Source organism: Callorhinchus milii, unplaced genomic scaffold, assembly GCF_018977255.1.
Source record: "Callorhinchus milii isolate IMCB2004 unplaced genomic scaffold, IMCB_Cmil_1.0 Scaffold20, whole genome shotgun sequence".
NCBI lineage: Eukaryota > Metazoa > Chordata > Chondrichthyes > Chimaeriformes > Callorhinchidae > Callorhinchus > Callorhinchus milii.
Genome location: NW_024704761.1, coordinates 3,722,848 through 3,742,909, shown reverse-complemented (window position 1 = coordinate 3,742,909; position 20,062 = coordinate 3,722,848). Strand labels below are relative to the sequence as shown.

The following is a 20,062-nucleotide window of genomic DNA, read 5'->3' as shown; positions in this document are numbered from 1 at the left end:
ATACAGGAACACTATCGCAGAAGTAAATGATGTAGTTCCACAAGTTATTACAGGCTGGTTTCACTCCATATGGAGACGGCACTATTTCTTACTGTATTTATTACTGTAATTTTCTGTTCCCAGTAGAGATTTTCCATAAAGGGATTTGGTGCATCTCCACTGCAATGAACTAAAATAAATCAGTTGCAGTTTTTCTATCACTGAAAATTTAAAAGACTGACAACACCTGAAGGGTATAAACTTTATCACAGTTGTCGATAGCACATAGATTCAACTTACTGTCAAAGTGTCATTTTGGAAAGTAAATCCTAAAGTGTTTTAGTTTCTCCCCACCCCAGTGTTGCTGCACCATTCTCTGAGCGAGACGGCAGTCAGACATGTCCGTATATCTCAACGCTGCTCTTCCAGTTGCAAAATGAGGGTCATAAAAGTGCCTTTGTGTTATTGAGAATCTCTGGCTAGAGAGAAGTTGTTTTAGGGGCTGGGGAGAGGGTGGCAGGTTACATCAGCCTCTGCTGAAATAATGACTCTTGCTGTTCATTCCTCACTTAAACACTTTTTGACTGAAGGCTGCGACGGCTCTTTTGTGTGGGTCTGGGCAATGGGGCCATGTGCCAATGCATCTGATTGGGCCAATCCCCAGTATGGATGGAAAGGACAGTCAGAGGATATCTCTGCATTGCAGAGATCAGCTGGCTTTATTCTTGCATAAAGTAACTTGGAATAGACTGTAAGCAGGGTATCTTGAAGCAGCAGAAATCTCGAAAGAGCCAGTATCTAAAAAGACAGGGAAGTTAGATGGTCTGATCTGTTGAATGTAACAAAGAAAGGGAACTCCACATTCATTGGTATTTCTTATCTCTGTGGAATACTATGATTTAAAATTCCTGGTTAGAGAGCTGCCTGCAATCATATATTGTGCATTGAAACTCTTCTCCGTTCTCTTATTTCTTTCCAGTGCCCTGAAATGAGGGGTGGGTTGCTGCTAATTTTCTGAATGAAAATAAATAATTTAATTTCTGGACGGAATAAATATATTTTCAGCTATACGGTAGTTCACTTTTGACATTGCAGTTTACACCTCTTTAAAGCAATGACTGCCACGTTCAGTTCTGTGATGCACCTACAGTTTTCCTTTGAACAGCACCGAAGAGAAGCCTTGGCTAAAACCTTCACTGTTCAGTGCTTAAGGCAATGAATACAAATGACCTTTCAAAAGATGTTTTCAGGTATTCTTTTCCAAATCAGTGCTTAGAGAGATAAGGGGATAATGTGTAGTTACCTGACATTCAAAGTGTGGTGAGCATTGCTCCCAAGGAGTCTTAGAAATGAAATTCCGCAATATGCAAAACGGTATGAGACTATACAGCGTTATAAAATTATGAATTTACAGTGTACTTGAAATCACAAATGTGCCATCTGTGTTATGGGAATTTCAGAAGAAAAGGGCAGGTTTTGAGAGGATCATTAATTGCTGTGCTGTTGTTTCGAAGATGCTTTCTTCCCCTAAACCCCACCATTCACTCTATCCTCACTGAATGGTTGACTGAAATCTAGATGGGCTGGGAAAAGAATATAAATGTTATCCATGTGTTTATATACAGTGTTTATGCAATGTACCTTTTTGTGGTTGAGAAAAGAGACTTTGTACATGCAACTGAGCATCTCATTCTCATCACATTAGTATTAAGATGAGTGCTGAATCGCAGTCAATTCTTAAATTCAGTCTTCATTTGGAAGCTGATTTTATCCCGAATTAAGACTGAATCGAAGAATTTTCCAGAGACCTTAAATTTTAAGCCAAGTTGGTTTCACAGTGAGGTCTGGTAGGATATTGAGCCTCTGGGAGAGTGATTGAACAATGTGAATTTGACCAGAGGGTCAGGGGGATAGTTTGGTGAGATCATTTTCTCTACTGAATTCTAAATGTATGTGCTGAGTGATCACTCAGTCTTGTTCAGAGATAAGGCAGTAGATTTAATTTTGTTTTTAACCCTCTTCCCATCTCACAGGGGCCAATTGTAGCACCCTCATTAGGAGCCTCTGGTGATGTAGCATATTGCCGCAGTGGATTGTACAGTTATTCACCCATCGTTTTCTCCAAACCTATGACTGTGCACATTTCTGAATTTCCTTGTTTAAATGTCACTTTCTCTTGAAACCTAGGATTCCAGGCAGACTTAATGACAGACGAACTCCTCTAGGGGAACTAAATTGGATTTTTACAGCCATCACTGACACTATCGCTTGGAATGTGTTACCCAGAGGTAAGAAGAGGTATTGTTTAATTTGAGTTGCTTTGCAAAAAACACAGCAGTCTCGAATTTATTTTGCTCTTGTGTTTTCTCTCATGGTCTGTTTTTGTTGGGTAGCATTCAGTGTTGAGCATGGCATTCTCAAATAAAGGGGAAGCTTTCTAAGGCTGCCTTGCTCGGCTCCCTTCACTCATCTCCTTATCTCAGGTCTAGACTGCGCTAAACCCTGGTTGCTCACACCAACTCTGGAACCTTGTGCAGATACTCAGCATCTTCAGCCTTCAACTGTGTTTAAGTCTTTCAACTTCCATCTCTGCAACACCTGCCACTCCGAATACAGTCCAAATTGTCATCCACATCTTTGTTACCTTTCGTTTCATTTAATCAAGCCTTCTTGGACAATTTCCATGCTTTGGGAATTAGACAACTATGTGAAAAAGAAAAAATGTAAAGTGCGAGGAGAGGGCGAGAAATGGGACGCAGTGGACAGCTCTTTCAGAGTCTGTACTAGAACGATCGTTGAACGGCCTACTCCTGTGTTGTAAAATTCTGATTCTGATTTTTTCTTTCTGCAGATCTTTTCCAAAAATTGTTCAGACAAGACTTGCTTGTTGCCAGTTTGTTTCGAAACTTTCTTTTGGCTGAAAGGATCATGCGGTCATACAACTGTACTCCAGTCAGCAGCCCTCGTCTGCCTCCAACGTACATGCATGCCATGTGGTGAGTGACCTGCCAAAGCTGGCTTTGTTTCTTCTACAAGTTGAGGAACTGGCACAAAGTCCAAGAGATTTGAAAGTTAGACCATTTACGGTTGCTTGTGGGATAGATTTGTAATGGGAAGTTGAAGAGGTGAGACAGAAAGAAATTCCTTGGACCTAGCTTCCTTTAAACTTGCTATTGTTATTAGACATCAAAATAACTTTTACTAGATCAACATTAAAATTGTAGGCTCCTGGAGTTCTCTAATGCAGTACAGTAGAATGATTAAAATAAAAGTAAAAATGATACCTTCAAACCATTAATTTTTTAAGTGTCCAATATGAAAGTCCCCATCACTGTAAGGAAATGAATAGCAATCCTCGAGGGCAAGAATACTGAATTTTGTGAGGTGCAGCAAACCATAGTCAGAATAAAATTTTGATTTATTGAATTAATCATGCTTGCTCATTTCCACACTGCAGATATAGAATTATAGAGTCATTTACATAATCGTCATTTTGATGGTTGTACAATGAAATTTGAATAGAATTGTATTTTGCTCTAATCAAATCATTTTTATATTGCCTTTCCATTTAGCAAATATGACTGTTTTAACGCCCTATTTTTCCGATCTACAAAACACGGTCACTAGACTTCACCGTATATCCCGTGAAGTGCTTCGGTTCATCCCCCTGACATGAGCTGCTATATCAAATGCGACGATGATCATGATTATTATAACAACAATTAATTCATTATTATACTTATAATTTGTTGTAATATTATTATTATTATTACAACAAATGAACATTGGAAAATGAAGCATAAAAGCGTTTAAAAACTTGAGCACAATCAAGATGTTACATTTTGTAAATCACGTGCGTAGGTTCATAAAGTAGATTACAAAAAATAAAATCATTCATCTTTACGATCCAATTCCATGTCTCTCGTATGAAAATTAATTTCACATGGACCCCTCCATATGTCCTGTTGAAGCATCATAGACTGGATTAAAATTGGGTTTGAAATTTTTTTATTTTCTAATACCCACCAAATCCATCATTCTGGCCTTAAGAATTAGTATTACATTTTCTTTAGGATCATAAGCAGGACTTGTGCATTGGAACCTAGATTTCTATTCACTTGATTTTCAGCAGTTTTGTAGCAAACGCCAGATGGGAAACCGAGCTTAAATCTGCCCGTAGAAAATCAAAAAAAAAGTGTGTGTTTCATTAGCTCATGGTATCCTCCATAAGAAGACAAAAGTATTGACCTGGCTTGACCAGGTTGAAAATGTACATTTCAATGCATGCAAGTGCATGCAGGAAAATCAACCTATTTTCGCAAACATGGGTTCTTAATGCATTTAAATCTCTAACGCTTTTAAATTACAAGCTTATTTATCCAGAACCATAGTTGCATTCTCCCTCTGTTCAGCACCGAGTGTTTTGTTATCCTATATTGAGAGGATATTGTTTTAATGGTTTTGTCTTAATCATTAATAATAATAATAATAATCCTTTAATTTGATTGGTTCCTTTCACGTCGGGAGGACGTCCCAAAGCGCTTCACAGAACACACTGTAAAGTGAATTGACTGTATATTTGTTATTAATTTGGTTCTGGTTGCTGAGTTTTTGTTTGGGTGGGGTGGGGGGTTTCAATTTCCAACTACAGTGGGACCTCTTATAACGCAGTAGTTTGGGTCCATAAAATTAGACCCTGCATTGTAAAGGGGCACTGGTTAGTGGGGCTGCAGGTAAGCATTAATGTTGTTGGTGCACCTTCTATTCTTGCGTACTATGTGCCAGAACCTGGAAGTGTACTGCACTTTTGGTATACTGTGTGTCCACAGTGCAAACTATATATCTTGCGCTAATACAAGGACCGTTCCAATTATATAACCCACGATTTGGCTGCCTTGAGGGAAATTCCGAGTCTTTATAACTAGTTGTTTCGTTGTCCTATCTCTTTCCCCTCCTTTCCCATCATCTTGTAAATGAAGATAATATTGCAGAAGTAGAACACTTATTGAGGGTGAAACGCTCTCAGGACTGATGGGAAAAGGCAGTGGTAACTGTTGTGTTACTGGTAATGTGAGATAAAATGGAACCAGATATACAAAATGTACAAAATGCTTGTTGTTGCAATACGCTTTATACATGGAACACTTTGCAGGCAAGCATGGGACCTCGCAGTGGACATTTGCCTTTCACAACTTCCAACCATCATAGAAGAGGGAACAGCTTTTAGGGTGAGTCGATAATTTTCAGAACTTGCTTTGTCTGCCAGCGGTGTTTTTAATGAAGCAAAAAACTATTTTGTTGCCAGTGTTAACATTCAAAGGGAAACAAAGCCCTCCAGAATGAGGAATTAACTAACTGAACTATCTTTACACTGGAGTCTTGTCCACTTACCCTTTCAAAGACTAGGTGGGGAACTCTATGTGCTCTGTCGTTTTAGAGAGAGCTCCACGAGGTCCGTGCCATGTGTGCTCATGCCTTTTATCCCTTGTTTTGATATCGAATTCGGTGTCTGGTTCAACTGAGAAATCCAGAGCTTGTATTTCCTGGTGCCACATCAAATTGATTTGTTTATACTGGGGCGATTTCACGAGACAGCAGGTAAAGAAGAGAACAGCTTCTGCTATCTAAAGGATAGAGGGATTAAGGGATATGGGGATAGGGTGGGTAAATGGAATTAAGTTAGAAGATCAGCCATTATCTCATTAAATGGTGGGGCAGGCTCAAGGGGCCAAATGGCCTATTCCTGCATCTTATGGTCTTATCATTAACCCCTCGAGCCTTCCCTTCTTCACTAAGTTTCTACCTTGCTATCAACACTACAGTGCAGAGCGAGTAGAAAAAAATTAGGACAAAAGATAAATAATTGGGATGTGAATTTACTGCATTGTTGGGAGAAGGGTTGTTTTATCATCATAAAGTAAATGAAGCAGATTTACAAAGCGAATGCCTGTGCGGCAATGAAGATTAAAAACATTACCTTTCTCAAGATTAGCAGGGCAAGCACAACCGAACTTAGTATTTAAATTGTATGCATGGAATATCACTGTAAAATAATGGAGGCAGAAACCGAATCATAAAGAAGTTATAGTCCCACACTCAAAAGCAATTTTGATTGCACTTTGTACAAGTTTTAAAGGAGACAAATTGATGAGATATTTGTACTGTGAATAACTGCAGTGACACCATATAATACCTTTTAAATAGGATGTCACAATCCAGCAGTACCGGGGTGCGCTCTGCAGTGTTGGAGTCTCCGTCCTTCGGATGAGATGTTAAATGAGGTCCTTCTGACTGTTCAGGCAGATGTTACAGAACTCATGACATTATTCGAAAAGGAACGAGAGTTTATCCTGTTGTCCTGCCCAGCCATCCTCCAGATAAAACTCTTCTTTTACTTGATGTTTTTTTGTAGGACTTTGCTGCGTGCAAACTGGCTGGCACTTTTGCCTGCAGGCGCACAGTCTCTACACTTGACAACAAATCCATGTGAAGCACTTTGACACTTCTCAATGTTATTGAAGTGCGGAGTTGAAATGCAAGGATTCGTTAACATGATTAATATGCCCAAAGTCGGTTGGTAAAATTGGACTGAAATGGGATTTTTTTATTTCAACACTCTTCACACACTGGGCGATATCCCAAATGTCCAATGCAGCAAATAATGAGGAATATTGTCCCTTTTAAGAGGTCTTGATATTGGGGTATCGACTGTGAGGGTGTTCCCCTCTGTGCACTATGAAAGCTTCCCCTCCTGTATCATTAATTGTTTCTCTTTCTCTGTGCGCTTCCTCTTCTGTGGGAAACAAAATTCTCCCCAATAAACATCCCCAAAGTCAAATTCTGTGGCTGTAAACGCAGCATCAGAGTTCATTATTCTACAACATTGTTCATAATTGACGAATGCTTTTCAACCCTTCAATTGTCCTTCAACTTTACAGCACAGCCCATTCTTTGCTGAGCAGCTGACAGCATTCCAAGTCTGGCTGACGATGGGAGTTGAGAACAGGAATCCACCAGAGCAATTGCCAATTGTCTTGCAGGTAAGAGTTTCATCAGGAATCAGTAGGGATGAGCAAAGACCAACTTCTGAAATGTTGGGGGATTATTCCTCTTTGTAATCCCATTCAGTTGCCCTCCTGGGAACCCCGTGTACATATCTCACATTGATATGTGGGAGCTCAGCTCTGACCTGAGATCGCCATTTCCTGATGAGGCACCATTTCCTTTGCCCTCATCCCACCGAGTTCTCTTGTAACACCCATTCAAAGTGACCAGGGGTCTCTGAAAGTAATTTCTGCCGTCAGTGGATTGCCTACCTTTATATACAAGTCACACAATGAGAGCGAGTCAAACAAGAGGGCGAGACAACCTAAGGTCAGTGATGTACTATTACATGTAATTTGCTTGATAACCTGCCCCATTAATTTAGCTTAGACGTGAGTCAAAGGAATTATTTTCAAATGATGCACGCAGAAAGAGTTGAGTAATTATGTGGTCAAATTGTTGGAGTGGATTAAACGCAAGGCATTAATCTTGATTTAATGTACTTTGTAATTATGATCGATTGCATTACTGTTCATGATTCATAGCAGTTTAATGGCAAAATGCGCATTCTTCATTCAAGGAACAAATTATGAATGTTTCCTTTCTTAAAATATATAAAGTTTTTTTTAATGCAATGGGAATATGGTTTTATGTTTAGTTTGAAGTGGTTTATGAAGTGTGTGACGTTTGTGGAATAGTAACCAGCACTTTGTTTTTATGGTGTTAGGTTCAGACTTGGTAGTCCAATGCTATGCTGGGATATGTGGTGTTGAAGCAAACCCATGATTGGTTGATTACTCAACTTTAGTATTTGTACAGAATAAGTTCTCCTTACTACGAGTGAAACAAACCCTGTGTGTTTTTCTACACTTTCTATTTCTTTGCCAAACCTGAGTGGATGCCTAAATGACCTGTTCAGAAAGTGACTCACACTCGGGTTAAGTGGCGAATGGCTTCTCGGTAAGAAATGGCGTCGATGGTGTCCATTTAAGATGAGATGTACGTCCCTGTACTCCTGAGACTAAGGGGTGGGGGAGGGACGCGCAACAGTAAAGGAAGGAAGTTGCAACATGAAGATCATCTACTTAAAATGTCAACAGAAATTCATTCATAATATTACATTAATTCCTCTGGTGGACACGTCATTCCTATGTATAATGCAGTTTATTGGCTTCGCTGAGGCAGATGAAGCTGGATGTTATGAGCACTTAATACCAGATTAAAACCCTAATGGAGCATACCACAATCTACTGTACAATGTTGTTTATTTCCTGTCCTTTTTCTCTTATTAGGTGCTGCTCAGCCAAGTGCATCGACTGCGAGCTCTGGATTTACTGGGAAGATTTTTAGATTTGGGTCCGTGGGCCGTGAGTCTAGTACGTCATCTGATCTGATTATATTGACATACATGGTTCCATTCATCCCTTAATTCAGAAGTAACATAATGTGTTGGGGATATTGTGTTTTCTTTTCTGTCGCGCCCCTCCCAAATGCTGCAACACTAGTTATTTCATCTGCACGATTTAAATCAGTTGATTTCATTGATAAAGTAACTTTTTTCCTTGACTTTCCTGAGGTCCAACCACTTGTCACATGGGTGTAATAATCCACTATCATCCTTTTTAAGATGTTTAATTTCATTTCATGCATCCTATGTAGAGAGCTGCCGTACACAAGTCTAATTTGCTTTCAGTTTGGAAGTGTGCCAATTGATGGCATTATACTGTTAAGAATGCAAAAGCCCAGATTCTTGCCTTAATCCAAGCGCTCTGAGACACTACCCTGCATGGAGGGCGCTGTATAAGCACAAGTTGTTGTATTCCGAGTTGGTTATTTATCACCTCATTGCAAAGTGTAGGTCACGTAACTGCAGTTGCTAACAGATCTGCTACGTTCTTATTTCTGTGTTTCAGGCTTTATCTGTTGGGATCTTCCCCTATGTTTTGAAACTGCTTCAAAGTTCAGCTCGGGAATTAAGGCCGCTCCTCGTTTTCATCTGGGCCAAAATCTTGGCCGTGGACAGTGTAAGTGATTTAGCTGCTTGTGTTATAAAGGAAGTGCTACGTGCGAAACATTTTACACAGAGCTTAGTCGTGGCTTTATTTTAGGCGGGTTTTTGCACCATTTGGAAAGCGCCTGTATTTTCAGCAATTACTTACAGTTGCATGGAAGCCCTGGGTGCCACGCAGGAGTCGGGAACAGAATCTTTTGCACCTTTTTGAACGCTGTTGAACGTCTAAAAATAGCAACCAAATCAATGTTGTTCCAGGGCTTGTTTTGCTTTTGTGTTCATTGTTAACGTGACACTTAGCAGCAGCTCAAAACAACATTGAAATTGCCTTTCTGGTCGTCTGGTCGTCTGGTCCTCTGGCTCCGGTCTGCTCCACGTCCCCCGCCCCAACCGCCCTACTATCGGTGGTCGGGCCTTCAGCCTCTCAGCCCCGAGGCTCTGGAACTCCATCCCCCAGTGCCTTCGCCTTGCTTCCTCCCTTTCCTCCTTCAAGGCCGGTCTCAAAACCTTTCTCTTTGACCGTGCCTTCAGCTCCCCTCTCGACTCTCTTCCTCCTCCTCGCTCCCTCCCTTCCCTCCCCTCACCCTGACCATTTCCCCCTCCTCTCTCCCTCCCTTCCCTCCCCTCACCCTGACCATTTCCCCCCTGCTCGGGTCATGACCCAACTGTGCAGCGCCTTGGGACGTCCTCCTGACGTGAAAGGCGCTCTATAAATGGAATCTTGTTGTTGTTGTTGTTGTTGTCCCTTTCTCATGGGACACTCTCGAGTCAGAACTGCATTGAGCCACTACCAAGAGAGGGGAGCAGGGAACAAAACATTGAGCATTTAATTGAGCGAAATGTAGACAGTGGCTCTGGGAAACTTGGGGTGGGGGGGGGAGGGAATTTGGGGATAATTTCAGTGACCTGGTTTTCAGCATGTTTAGGATCACCTTGATTGCATTTCGAGTTGCTTTGTGCCATATGTGGGCTTCACCTGTACCTCAAGATCAAACTGGGGTCTTGGTAGAAATGAGAGAGCACCAAAATTCATCAGTGTAATTCTTGTCTGCCGTATCTTTCCTATGAAGTAGAGCTTAGCCCGATGGTTCTTTTGTGGAGCATTCTCCCATTATGTTCTTGTTACAGTGAAACTCTGTCAAGTTAATTGGATGTGTCAGTTGTTCTCCTGATGAATGAAAAGTGTGTTTTGTTTTTAAAAGCAATTGGGGATGTGTTTCACTCGGAAATAAGTGCTCTTCACTGAGTTAGACATAAATAGATACAAGTTCGCTGTTCTTTTTTGGAAACGTCATTTAACATGGAAAATAGCCACACCACACAAAGACTAGAACTGACAGGTCAAGCCTTAATCATACTAATAATCCTTGCATTTGATATAGTGCCTTACTCTAAAGTGGTTTGACTGTGTATTCTGTGGGTGAAAGCTTTACTGTAACAGGGCAATAACTTTAATTTCAGTTAATTTATCCAGTTAGTTAACTAATTATCTAGTTTGTATGAATTCTTACTTGGCTGTCGGTTATCTCATAATGATCAGAGTTTACAATGAACCAGAATTCAAGCACTCTTGCTTTGTGAATTTGCCCCATGCGAAAATTGTAGCGGTCATTTTCAAATGCAAGAATTATTTTGGTTCTTCCTGAAAAGCAAACCGAGTATAATTGGCCAATAAATCTAATTTGACGCTGTTACATTCAGCGCACATGAGTGACTAGATAAGAAAATGCATTTGTGTCACACCATGTACTGGAACCATTTGAACAAAAAGCTGAATAATGTACGCACACAAGCATCACTCTGAAACTTCACACGTTTTGGATAGGCATTATTTTTCTAGTTGATTTCTGAAGCACACTGTGTACCTGTTTGCTTCTGATCCGGACTGAGGCTTGACATTCTCAGGTTCTCAGATGTTCTTCCTAAGGTGTGAAAAATTCTCTGTTTCGTTGTGGCTTTTTTTTTGTTGGTGCTTTTTTGATGAACGAGAGAGAACTGGAGGACAAATGAGCAACTTGCTACTTTCTGGGCAAGGACTGTTTCCTGGCCACCTTTGTTCAGTTCTTGTTTATGGGCACTAGCCATCAATGCTGAGCTATTAGTGTTTGATGACAACAAGATTAGTTTGTTATCTGTGTTGGGATTTGCTCCATATTTTAATGGATTCAGGCCTGTGTTTTGGGCGCACCTTTTGGTGGGGGAGGGAGGGAATGTTGCCAGCAACAAGTAAATAAAGCTGTCCAGGCAATTTACACCATTGTCTGTGCCCAGAGTTGAGTTTACTTTGTTCAGATTCTCATCCATAATGGTATTTTAATTGAGACCTCTTGGCTGATACAAACCTCCTTAATGGATGAGGCTGAGCACATTCTGTCTCTTGTACCAGTGAGTGGATCTTCACTGTGTACATTGCAGAGGTTCCAATAGTGCCAGAAATATGGAGGGGAGTAGGGGAGAGAGGGAGAATGTAACTGGCGTTTGTTTTAAACCCACATTAGATGTCGATAATGCAAGTCCTCAGATCTTTTTGTTTGGGTTTACAAACTATTTCACCTTGCTTGACCGTGACCTTACATGGGCAGCACTTAGTAAAAGCTTACCTGGATTAATGATTGGGGTTTTAAAAAAACAAGCCAAAACGGGGAAAATAAGGCAAAAATAAGTAGATACAATTTGATTAGTTGTGGACCGAAACTCAAGATTATCCTAAATCTGTTGAGCAGGTTTTTGAAGCGCTTTTAATGGGTCACGACAGGTGGTAAGGACAGAAATTTGGATGAGATTCATTTTCATTCNTTTTTCCTTCCTGGTGTGTGCAGGGATTTAAGCTTCTCACGTCCCATCGTGGCTGTGTCCATGTGTCTGCCGTTTGTGTCCAAATCCCTTAGTCTCTTGGGTGTGTTGCATTACTCAACAACGACTTGCATTTATATAGCGCCCCTCACGCAGGGTTGCGTCCCAGAGCGCTTGACAGTGGCGGAACACTGTCACTCGGTAACATTGAGCTTGTTAAAACAACAACAACTTGGATTTATATAGCGCCCTCCACTATTATACTGATTAGTTGTGTTAATGTTGTCTGAGACAAAGATTGAGTATGCAAGTGTGGAATAATTGTAGTTAAACGAAAGGACTTTTAATCTTAATTTGCTTGTTTTGCTCTTCAACAAACCAGCTTTCTGTGTCCTTAATACACAGGACCTGCTTTTTACACAGAAGTTTGTCTCCTTAAAGTTCATAGCTACAGCACGGCAGATCCAAATAGAGTTTATAATTCACATTTAGAGAGAATTATTGTGATGGATTGCAGTCTCCTTGAGATTGTTTATCACCAGTGTATTAGAATATTAGTCAAAAATCCCTGGTTTCATGAAGTAATCTGTTTAGCTTATAATTGATACACTCAAGTATTGAGTATTGAGTTATCTAAGTATTCATTCGAACACTTGAAAATCTATCAGTGTTCGTGGGCACAGTTGTAATTAATTCATAAAAGATAATGGGATTATCCATTTAAAAGGAAAGAACAATATTTAGGTTGTGAAAAGTTGCTCTATATTCTTATGTATGTCCCTTGCTTTTGTGAGCTGTTTAATGTAGCACCTTTTTATAGGTAACAAATCGATATTCCATTTCCGAGTCTCAGCTACGTACTGTAAACATTCTGTTACTTTTCCTTAAATTAGTAATGAAGTTCAATAATGTGAAAAATGAGCTCCAGTGATACCATCCCACAGGGAGTTCAAAGCAATGCCTCCCGATTCAGCAAATTTTATCTTGTTACGCCGTACCTTAAACTAGCTGAACTATGGCGATTGCGAAGGGCTTCAACCCATTTGGCGCTCGCTTGCTCGATAACTTTTTCGCTGATATAATTCAGAGATTATGAGGAAGGCAACTGATTCGTTTTAATTCTGAATCACCGTCAAGGCGGATGCAATAGACTATTGAATATAAGTAATCATCAGGACTCGGAAACAGAATTGTTTTTTCACGCTGTTACAAACTAAGTAGTTTATTTTTTTGAAATCAGGAATCTTTTGATTAATATTATGACTTGATTACATTTGTGACAATTGCATAGTGTCCTTATTTAAACTCGAGGGTCGTTTGATTGTGTAGTTTTCACATACACATAGACACTCACAATTATGTGTATATATAATTACCTGCACATTCATGCATACCCGCATTTTATTACATTTATGCGTATATATATTTTATATTTCACGCAATGAATTACATGCACTGTCATACACACACATGCCAGATTGGGTTCCAGTCATCCTTTCACTCGCATGTTTCCTGTGTCTGATGAAGCCTTTGAAAGTGACAGATTTTCTGAGTTATAACTTGGTGCCACTCAGTTTACACTCTGACTTTCCACAGTCCCAAAATCGACAGTGTACCTGTCTCGAGGGAGCCACTTGCTACAGCACCGTTATAAATGTTAATGCCGCTCGTTAAACTGTGGGTGAATCGGACCAGAATTTGTTTGAAGTGTGACATGTTAAGTTACTATTTTACAGTCTTGTCAGGCGGATTTGGTGAAAGACAACGGACACAAGTACTTCCTGTCAGTCCTGGCCGACCCTTACATGCCGGTGAGCTCTTCTGCACATGGCTCTGCAGTCACCAAAAATGTAAATGTTCAGAAGCCTTCTCCCCCTAGTTTGTAAAATACACTGTACCCCGCTTTGGAAATTGGATAACGTTTTACAGTCATTTCCCAGTCTGTACAGTAGTTGTGTTTCCCTTATTTGCACCAATTTATATATTGTAAAAATATGCAACAACATTATTAGAACTCATTTTAAGCAAATGGAAAATGGGGAATATTTTTAAACATGTGCAATTTTAAACTCCCATAGACCTCAAATTCCTCCTAGCCTTAGCCTGTCATGCCATAAAGTCTTATAATACAGGGTGACCAAAAAGTCGTGATAACTACCCTATTATCTAAAAAAAAATCATTTCTTTAAGACTTGTAATGGTATCAGAACTTTTTTGTCACCCTGGGTAAGATGGCGTAGAATTGTGGAAAATTCTTAAATCTGGTTCCAATTTGTAAGCCTGCTTTCAGCACTTCTTAAAAAGTGACTGCTTCCACGTTGAAACTGATTTGAAGAATTTTCCACAATTCGCCACCTTACATTTTACACCAAGATGGCCTCAAAGCCTGAGCCCAGGTAGAATTTGGGGCTTCATGTGGACTGCAATTCCAGTCAATGTTAAGCATAGCACCTTTGGTGTTATTGGCCACTAATGGGATTTTCCCTGTTATCTCTGAGTGTATGGAGTCCTTAGCAGTGTATAGGCTAAATGACATATTTTATCCCCCACTCTTAAGCAGCTCTGGTGATTTTGTGTGTTTGTTTCTGCAGGCTGAACACCGAACAATGGCTGCTTTTATTTTAGCCGTGATCGTTAACAGCTATAACACAGGACAGGTCAGTGCCGTTTCAATGTACACACTAAAATTAGCGCCCAAATGATCATAAGGTCACTACATTCATTACCAGTGTTGATAGATAGTAATCAGCACACTATAACATTGCAGAATTCGCCCTAACCTTTCAACTAATGGATATGATGTTTGAGCCTAATATTCGTAATGTGAATATGCATTTCTCTAATGAATGTTACATAATTGAACTTTGGATGAGCAACAGCGGAGGAAAAGGTCCACTATATTGCAAGCTCCGACAGAGGTGGTTCTGGGCTGTAAAACAATACATTGTTTTACTCAGCATTGCTATGAGCCAAAGACGAAGACCATCCCAATTGCTTTGTGTTGTAACTGTGATGGAGCAGCATATTGTGATCAGAGTTCAGACTTGTCAGTTAACCTAGAAAAACCTGAATACACACACTTACATCTTGCTAACTTTTAACTTTTCTGTTTTGCTTCCAGGAAGCCTGTCTGCAGGGTAATCTCATTGCTATTTGCTTGGAGCAGCTGAATGACCCACATCCTTTATTGCGGCAGTGGGTGGCTATTTGTTTGGGGCGCATCTGGCAGAATTTTGACGCTGCTCGCTGGTGCGGTGTAAGAGACATTGCGCATGAGAAGTTATACAGCCTTCTCTCTGATCCAATACCCGAGGTAACCTGCCTCAGAACCTGTTGCTTCCTGTCTTCAGAGTAACTGAAGCACTTTTGTACAAAGAATATTTTACTTGCTTAAGACAATTGGTAAACCTTGCCTGCAATTAGCTACTCTACATGTCTGCACTAAGTAAAATTATTTGCCATAAGAGCACTGCTTGTTTTTCCTGCTGGATGGAAGTTCCTGCAATAGGCTAAGCCATGAGACCAGTTGTACACCCACCATTGTTGCAAGTTGGGCTCAAAGCATTTCTATGCATTGTATGCATAAACGTTACAGGTGAGAATCCTAATTCACAGCTGGAACCAATGATCTGACAATGTGGGGCCGCAGCATGCCTTTTATAGTTAGCGTTTAAAAAAAGTCGAGTGTTATTTGAACAGCTTCGTTCCGTGCCTTTTTTTTTTACCCTAAATTATGTATGTAACATAAAGAATTGCTGCAGATTTCGCCTTCACCCAAATATCCTTGCTAGCTTATATCAGTGGCTTTGTTTAGCCCTGTGTAACTTGGACCCAAGATGCAAGTCAGTACAATTCCTTGGTTTATTACATTTACTATTTGCAAACAAGACAGCTGTTGCTGATTTACAGCATAATCCCACAGGAAATCCTTCAAAAATATACTTACTGAAGGAACACTCGCAGTATTTTGATCAACCTTAATGCGTGTTTTTTTTCTTTAATATTTTAACGCATTTTTTGCATTTCTCGTCCCAGTACAAATTGGTGACCCAGCCACAGTGGCGTGACATCAACAAATGTTTTACGCTACGTTTGCACATCTGCGAGAGAGTACAGACTGACTCCCTGTGTTTAACGTGCGAATTGTATTCAGATCAAGTGCAATTTGAAGCATTTATTATTGGATGAAGTTACAGGAATAACCAAACATTCATTCCAACCGAGTTTATATTAAGTTTCCCATAAATGGTGTTTCACCATTCATCTGTTCAAACTGAAGAGAGCTACGTTTGAAAAGTCGGTAATCTTCCTCAAACAGTTCTTTTTAAGCTATTTTAATTCCGCTGTATTTGCTTACTGCATTTTAATTCATTTTTTTATCCTGTCTTAACAGGATTTTCAAATAAATCAGCCGATTTGCCTTTGGTTTATTGTACATTTGACAGAAATCTTCCTTGTGTTTATGATTAAATTCCTTGAAGCCTGTTTGCAAGCTATTTGGCGCAGGCCAATGTTAACCTTTTAGAATTGGATCACATTACGTAGAATGCTACAGCATGGAAGCAGGCCATTTGGCCCAACTTGTCCCTGTCATTGTTTAAACTCTCCCTCCTCCCTCCTCATCTATCCTAAATTCTAACACGGATATTATTGTGTTTTGTCTAAACCGAATTGTGGTTTGTGAAATATGGAATTGAAATATTCATGCTGTGCGTTACATATTATTAATGCTGCAAGTGTATAAATATTTTAGTGAGCTTCAGTTTTGCTATTCTCTTTTTGCAGGTGCGTTGCTCTGCTGTCTTTGCCTTGGGCACCTTTGTAGGTAACTCGGCTGAGCGGACTGACCATTCAACAACTATTGACCACAATGTGGCCATGATGCTCGCCCAGCTAATAAATGATGGAAGTCCTGTGGTCAGAAAGGTAGATGCATTTTAACTTTCTGGTATTCCGAGCCCAATCAAGCATTCCCACGTCAAATATAGCATAGCTAACAAAGACAGGATGAATCTCCAACCCAGTTGACCGTAGAATAAGTCTCTTATACACCAGCGTACCCATTCATTCTAGAACAAAAAAATTGCTTAACGGATTACTGCCATGAGCACTACAATAACATGCTTGTGCTCACACTTTCAGCTCACGTAGGAAGAACAGACGCTTAACACAGTGCAGGGATGGGGTGGATGGGCTGGTGGGGGTGGAATAAGAGAAAAAGTTGAAAAATTACCAAAAGGAAACTTAATTCCATCTGATTTTTATTTTGCCCCACGTTTCAGGACTAGAATTGGTTGTAAAAAAAGTTTTTTTTATTATTGATTTCTACAAGATAAAAGCCCTCCCATGGTACTTTTTTTGTCGATGTGCAAGGAAACATCAGTTGTTGAGGGAAGGAGCAAAAATGTATAAACTTGAGTTCTGAGCCGAGTGAGATGTGCATCAGTCAAGCCATTCCTTTTGGAGTACATTCACCGGCTTCAGTTCTGGCAAGAAAGGAAAAAGCTTTCTTGAAATCAAGTGAAATTATTGATATGTTTAAGAACAGAAGCTAGTCATTTATCCCACTGAGCCTGTTTTTTTAGATCATGTCACATCATTTAATCCCATTTGCATGCCTTTTCTTTAGGTTCTTATTGCCCTTGCTTCCCAAGTACCTATTTGCCTTTTAAATATTCCCATAGATCCTGTCTGGGTGGCTTTCTGGGAATGCACATTCCACATTTTTATAACCTTCTGAGTGAAGAAATGTTTTCTGATTCACTTCTTATTGGTTTTCACTCTAATTTTAAAGATTATATCCTCTTGATTTGGAGCACATTACTTGAGGGAATATCCGTCCACTATCTAACTTGTCAGTTCCCTTGGCTATTTTAAACACCTCAATTGGATCACCCCGAACCACCTCAGCTCCAAGGAATATAACCCAAGCACAAGCAAGTTATAATCATGTTGAAAGGTTCAGTTGTCCTGTGAGCATAAGCTTCAGATTCAATTGCAGCCTTGAGCTCCGAGTGTGCAGTTTTATACAATACATGTGATTTAGTTTGTTTCTAAGCTTTTTAATTCCATTTTGTGAGTTGCAGTTACACTGGGGATGACATATCTACTTGCACTACCATTATGCCCTTGGTGCATCATAATGAGAAAAGAGCACAAACACGTTTAATCTATGCATTACAGTTTTTCCCATAGTTGGTACCAATTCTTATTTGGATTTATGTCCTTCAGTGACTTTTCTATGCAGTTCTGACCATCGCTCATTTTTGACTGATAACATAAATCGAGATTGGATTATTGAAATTATACCAAGGTTAATCTTCTCTCACTGACAGGTTTATTTTTTTAATTGGCAGGAATTGGTTGTGGCACTTAGTCATCTTGTCATTCAGTATGAAAGCAATTTCTGCACAGTGGCTCTGCAGTTCATGGAGGAAGAAAAGAATTATCCTCTTCCCTCACCTGCCAGTGTGACAGGTATATACACCACTGACTTCTGATAAAATCCAATTTAGCGCTTGCTCACATCTTGTTCTTTCAATACATGGCAAATTAAGACCTTTTTCCCAATCACACAGTGTAATTGTCCTACCGTATCTAGCTTCTAAGCAACATTTTCCTAAAGCTTACCAACAGAGTACGTCTCCTAAACCTGTTGTGAAATATCTTTGTATGAATTAGGAATATAATAATAATCCTTGCATTCATTGTGGTGCCTTATCGCATCATTGACACGTCTCAAAGCGCTTCAGAGAACATATTGTGAAGTGGATCGACCTTTGTTTCCATTCGATTTCATCTTTTTCAGTCTTCAGCAGCAACATTGATACTAATTTCTTAACAAGAAAATGTAATAATTCCTCCCCCACTGACAGCATATTGTTAAATGTTAGATTTCAGTTTATTATTTTTATTTATCATTTCAGTTTTCTGAAAACGAGGCTTTGAGACGGTGGTTAATAATAGGAGAGAACAGAGAAAGATCAAATGTATTGAACTCTATGTGTGAATCCAGATTGCTCAAACGGAAATGTGTTTGGCATCTCCAGTGCCTCTTGAAATGGTCTTATATAAAGCACTTAAAGATGCTATGTTGGAATGGGGCAAGGTTGAAGACATTTAAGGTGGTGGTTATGAATGGGCTAAATTGAAACATTCTGACTTGCAAATCACCACATATGTGAGTTTCAAATTTAAATTCTGTCATCTTTGACGTGAGTTTCATTTAAAATAACTGTTGGCTAGGGTGGCATTATGTTGCTGTCACACCCCACGTTGCTGAGATGCCTCAGTAAACCACACTGCCTGGAAATTGGAAGCAATGCAATGTTTCAACAGCGAAGTCGGATGTTCCCGAGGAAAAGCTCCTCAACTTTAGAACACCTTGACTTGCACACAGGTGCTGTGTTTTTACTCCGTTCCAAGAGCTGTTGTGTGAGCTCAGGATATATTGATTCCATCTGTCCAGATTTTTTTTTAAGCAGTGAGGAGGTCCGTGTTACCTGTTATTTCACAGAATAGGAATCGCCTGTAGCTCCACTCACTCTACCACTCTCTGGAACTCTCTCTCTTTCCCCCTTCTCTTGCCTTACTCTCCTCCTGTGTTCTGTGCTTCCAACCATGAGACGTTAAGTCTATGCGTAATGTGTTATATAACAATGCAAGTTGTTTCATTAGAGTATCCCTTTAGCAAATGTTAATGAAACATTAAATTTGAGAACTCCTCTATCTCCCTCCACCCGCTCCCAAGTTATTTCTTTCCCAACATATTGCATAATAATAATAATAATTTGGCCACTCAATGTTTGTGGGACACCACTGTGCGCAATTGGCTGCCATACCTCACCCACAAAATATAAGGTCAATTCACTTCACAGTATATTCTGTGAATCGCTTCGAGACATCTCAAAGTCGTGATAAGGCGCTATATCAAATGCAAGGATTATTGTTATTATTATAATACTATATCTGCATCATTGATTTTTCAGAGGCTGGAAACTTTACCCCTGTGCGTGATGGACCTACGACCCCACGACTGCGTTCAGTGAGTTCCTACGGGAATATCCGTGCAGCCACATCAGTACGGAACTTAAATAAGTCTCTTCAGAACCTTAACTTAAATGAAGAAAGTAAGTAGTTTTCCTACATAAGTTAATAGCGAACTGAGCAATATTAGTTGGGTTTAGTTGGTACAGAGTAAATGGCTATATCTTAATCGTTATGGTTCATTGTAAA

At 39.8% G+C, this 20,062-nt stretch overlaps 1 protein-coding gene across 3 annotated transcripts in view; it reads left to right on the top strand.

The window, feature by feature from the left end:
- The window catches only part of rptor (regulatory associated protein of MTOR, complex 1), a 132,599-nt gene that overhangs the window by 58,797 nt on the left and 53,740 nt on the right, over positions 1–20,062 (top strand). For all 3 annotated transcript variants that reach the window (XM_007888666.2, XM_007888667.2, XM_007888665.2), the window contains exons 8-19: positions 2,167–2,267; positions 2,831–2,975; positions 5,132–5,207; positions 6,918–7,019; positions 8,316–8,399; positions 8,937–9,047; positions 13,564–13,638; positions 14,419–14,484; positions 14,949–15,140; positions 16,613–16,753; positions 18,184–18,304; positions 19,816–19,956. In XM_007888666.2, the coding sequence (XP_007886857.1) occupies positions 2,167–2,267; positions 2,831–2,975; positions 5,132–5,207; positions 6,918–7,019; positions 8,316–8,399; positions 8,937–9,047; positions 13,564–13,638; positions 14,419–14,484; positions 14,949–15,140; positions 16,613–16,753; positions 18,184–18,304; positions 19,816–19,956 (1,355 nt within the window). The remainder of the gene's footprint in view (positions 1–2,166; positions 2,268–2,830; positions 2,976–5,131; positions 5,208–6,917; positions 7,020–8,315; positions 8,400–8,936; positions 9,048–13,563; positions 13,639–14,418; positions 14,485–14,948; positions 15,141–16,612; positions 16,754–18,183; positions 18,305–19,815; positions 19,957–20,062) is intronic.